The sequence below is a fragment of the Dreissena polymorpha genome, chromosome 11, assembly GCF_020536995.1.
Source record: "Dreissena polymorpha isolate Duluth1 chromosome 11, UMN_Dpol_1.0, whole genome shotgun sequence".
Taxonomy (NCBI): Eukaryota; Metazoa; Mollusca; class Bivalvia; order Myida; family Dreissenidae; genus Dreissena; species Dreissena polymorpha.
This window is the reverse complement of record NC_068365.1, coordinates 25,860,410-25,864,412: the sequence shown is the minus strand read 5'-3', so window position 1 is coordinate 25,864,412 and position 4,003 is coordinate 25,860,410. Positions and strand designations below refer to the sequence as shown.

General features: G+C 42.0%; 1 protein-coding gene across 1 annotated transcript; it reads right to left on the bottom strand.

Moving 5' to 3' along the window:
- Positions 1 to 1,098: 1,098 nt before the first annotated feature.
- On the bottom strand, positions 1,099 to 3,472 carry LOC127850708 (uncharacterized). The gene is made up of 2 exons (XM_052383982.1): positions 2,315 to 3,472; positions 1,099 to 2,272 (listed from the first exon to the last, which is right to left on the bottom strand). Exons 1-2 carry the CDS (start codon positions 2,670 to 2,672, stop codon positions 1,425 to 1,427), a joined length of 1,206 nt encoding a protein of 401 aa, XP_052239942.1. The 5' UTR covers positions 2,673 to 3,472; the 3' UTR covers positions 1,099 to 1,424.
- Positions 3,473 to 4,003: the final 531 nt, after the last annotated feature.

Below are 4,003 nucleotides of genomic sequence, written 5' to 3'. Positions count from 1 at the left end.
ATTTAAAGAAAGTTATCGAAAACTTTTTTCGTAAGTGCGTAATTTGTTTCGATTGACAAGGTTCATTGTATGTGCGTTTTAGATAATATATAAGGTTTTTTCAGCAGTTTTCATGAAAAGATGAAATGAAGAACCATCATAGTTTTCCTTTCATGAACACCAGGATGCGTCCATAATGTGATCGCAATATATGTATCAAAATTCGAAAATAACCCTCATTTTAATAACTAGTAAGCACGGTAACGCCACTTTCTGTAACTGGTAAATACCGAGCTTTTAGCAAACTTAGTATTATCATGTTACAAATTTCATTAGTTATTAAAAATTTCTTAGCACCAATTAATGAATGCATGTTTTGTTTCAGATTCCATGGTCACATATTTGAAATATACCTTATTGTTATAGCAGATTAGCATGATGATGGTGGTCCTGTTCACCAAGACTGTGTGTGCATGAAAAATCTCCAAGACAATTGTATAGCACAATTACATCTAGCAATTAATTTGAACACATAATTATAAATTCTAGAACCTATTGTTCAGTCTGTACTGATTATAGAGCAATTTAAACAAGCAGTACATAGTAAAATACAGAATTAATGGTGTATTGTTCAAACTTATAAACATAAACATGTCTCATAAACATTTAGGCCTGAACTTTTCTAACTCGTGCTCCTGGCATGGCCACATTAAAGCCATTAAGAATAAAGAATGGCAGAGAATAAATCTAATGAGATCTTTTAAGTTTACATTTGAGAGAAAGTCCCTCCTAACTGTATATACGACATTCATAAGACCAATTCTTGAATACGCTGATGTAGTCTGGGATAATATAACTGCACATAATGAAATCGAGCTTGAAAAGATTCAACAGGAAGCAGCAAGAATAATTAGTGGGGGGACACGTCTATCATCACTGCAGAATTTATGTAATGAAACGGCTCTTGAACCCTTAAAGCATAGGAGGACTAAACATAAATTGACTCTCTTCTACAAGATGTATAACTCTCTATCACAGCCATATTTATCTGCACTTATCCCCTCTAGTGTGGGTGAAACAACGGCATATCGTTATTCGGATAATATACGCACCTGTCTACTTGAATTGAATAAATAAGTATAGCGTTGTGTTTTACGTTTTAATGTCGTCCTTTCTCAATCATAACAATATATAAACTGAAACAACAATAACAAGATGACGTGCATGTATATGACGTTATTCGGCGGCGTCACACAACGGCGCGCCAACGGCGGCGTCACACGACGGCGCGCTAAATTCCCAACATTCTCCGGGTCGCGAAATGTTAATATACACTTACAAAATATGCTTATTTAAATAAAATAATTCAATCTACTGATGTTTTTAAAACTTCAAATGTCCATAACACCAGAAAGAGTTAAACACTTGATTGCACACAATTAAAGTCAGTTGTCGTCACAGTGTACTTCTAGCGGGTATAGTTTGACGATAGGTCTGGTGGTGATTCGACTTGATGTACCGAGGCGCTCGGCCCTCGTCAACCCATCATTTCCGGTGAGAAGCTCGTCTACCACAGCCAGGGTCCACTGAAGTCGCGGTTTGAAGTCGTCCTGTACGATAACAACGTCGCCCAAACGTATCGTCTGATGATTGTTGCCGTCTTTCGTTTGGAATTCCCTCAGTGACGTCAGATATTCGTGAGCCCATCGGTGACGGTACTGTTCGATAAGACGCACGTGAGCTTGTGCGCGTTGTGTGATATCACGACGTGTAACGTTGGGGAATGAACTATCACCAACGGCTTTAGCGTCACTGTATGGAAGTCCAGTCAGTCTTCTTCCGTGGAGTAGATGCGCTGATGTTTCGAATTGCATATAAGTGTTTCCTTTTTTACATGAAATAATTATGTCATTTATTGAGCTTTTGCCGTTTTGGCGTCTAAGTGTTTTGCTCGGTGTTTGAATGACGTCCTTGCAAGCACTCTTTGGAATGACGCTTGCATTGAGCGCTTCCGATGTCGTCTGATCTTTTGAATGGTTGGTTTCCGGCCATTTCCGACTGGATGGCGATTTTGAATCCGAACTCGTGGACGGAAATGGAGATTCCGGAAGATTCTCCGATGTCAAATTGCCTGTCTGCTCCGGGCAGTCGTGACTTCTGCTTCTTTTTCGAACTGGTGTTGATTGCGATGATTTTCCCAGGCACTCTTTGATGTTAAAAAGTGACTTCCGGTTGCTCCGCAGTCGCGGCAAACTCTCCGCTAGTGGGCTCTGTCGGCTCCAGTAATCGGACAGTTTCTTGATCTCTCGCTGGGAGTGATCAGAGAGTATCCCAGGATTCTGGGGAGTTTTATTCGAACTCACGATGGGTCCATCTGGGGTGCGGTTTGAACTCACCGACGGTTTGGGAATGTTTTCCAAACTAACCCCGTGCTCCTGGGGAGTGCCACCTGACGTCGTATAGGAGCCATTCCTTGTGCGGCTTAAACTCAGCCCGGGATCCTTGGGATGGTCGGCCGAAAACTTACTTGGTGTCCGAGGAACACCGCTTAATCCCACAGATCGGCTCGACGCCTTAAGTATGGCGACAGGTTCGCTCTCTGCATCTCGTCGTAAAGTTTTGCATGACTCGAAAGTTTCAATATTGCTTTGACTTTCTCTGGTAGACTTTTCAGGCTTGCCGGACCCGCCCATAGCCTCTGACAAATTTTGAGGCGTCGAACGAGCGTCCTGCTCCTTATTCCTTTCCTTAGATCTGTTATGTGCGGCTCCAGATCGATTTGAACTTTCACTGAGCGATGGCGTGTTATGCGTGTTTGTGTCACCGGATGTTGGGTGCTAAACGTTATTCTGGGCTGGTTGCATTATGTTGGTGTCAGCGATGGCCGTAGCGACTTGACGGGGTTGATGAAAGGCCGGAAGCGACGACTAATTAACGTTTTCGGATGATGTCGGTAGGGTAGGTAACTGCAGAGGCGCGTGCGGTTCTTCCTCTACGCTTCGATAGCGTGTATTGGATGGCTCGGTTGGCTGCAGAACGGACATCGACAGACTACTATCATGGACGGCTGTACTACTTGAAGATGGGTGATCACGCAGATTTTGACGGTATCTCCGAAGCTTCGCTTCCATGTCAAAAACGTACATCTGCGAGTCCAACAGCTCGTCTGGGGTCGATTCCGCGTCTGATAGTGCGATTATTTTCTCATTTAATCCCCGTATTATCTCCAACTGGTTCTCTATTGCAACGATGGTTGGTTCAAACTGCAATTTGTCATTTTCTTCCAATCTTTCGATTAATCGCTCAATAACTTTCTGATTTCCTAGTCTCTGCCCCTTTAACTTATCTGTATTTGTTGACGGCGTACTTAGTTTTTTCGCCACGGCACCAAAATGTCTACTTGAATTGAATAAATAAGTATAGCGTTGTGTTTTACGTTTTAATGTCGTCCTTTCTCAATCATAACAATATATAAACTGAAACAACAATAACAAGATGACGTGCATGTATATGACGTTATTCGGCGGCGTCACACAACGGCGCGCCAACGGCGGCGTCACACGACGGGGCGCTAAATTCCCAACAGCACCATTCATTGCAAATCACAGCTTTTTTCACGATCGTTCTTACCATCAACGATAAACCTATGGAACGCTCTACCTGAATCTGTTAGATCTGCTCCTTCTCTTTCTACCTTCAAAGCACATCCAAACAAAGACAAACAAAAAATCCCAATGCATTACTACGATGGCGAGCGGACGCTGAATGTTCTTCTGAATGCACGTCTGCGAATGCATTGCAGCAACTTAAATGAATATTTGTATGCGAAAACCATTTCGGAAAGTCCATATTGTCAATGTTGAGAGATTGAAGACACATACCACTTTTTCTACACTTGTCCAATTTATAATGATAAAACAGCAATCCTATTTGATAATATTTCCAGTTTTCAACCCATAACTTTACAACTTCTTCTCTTTGGTGTCAAAGACGGTTCATACGAAGAAAATTCACTTATTTTCAA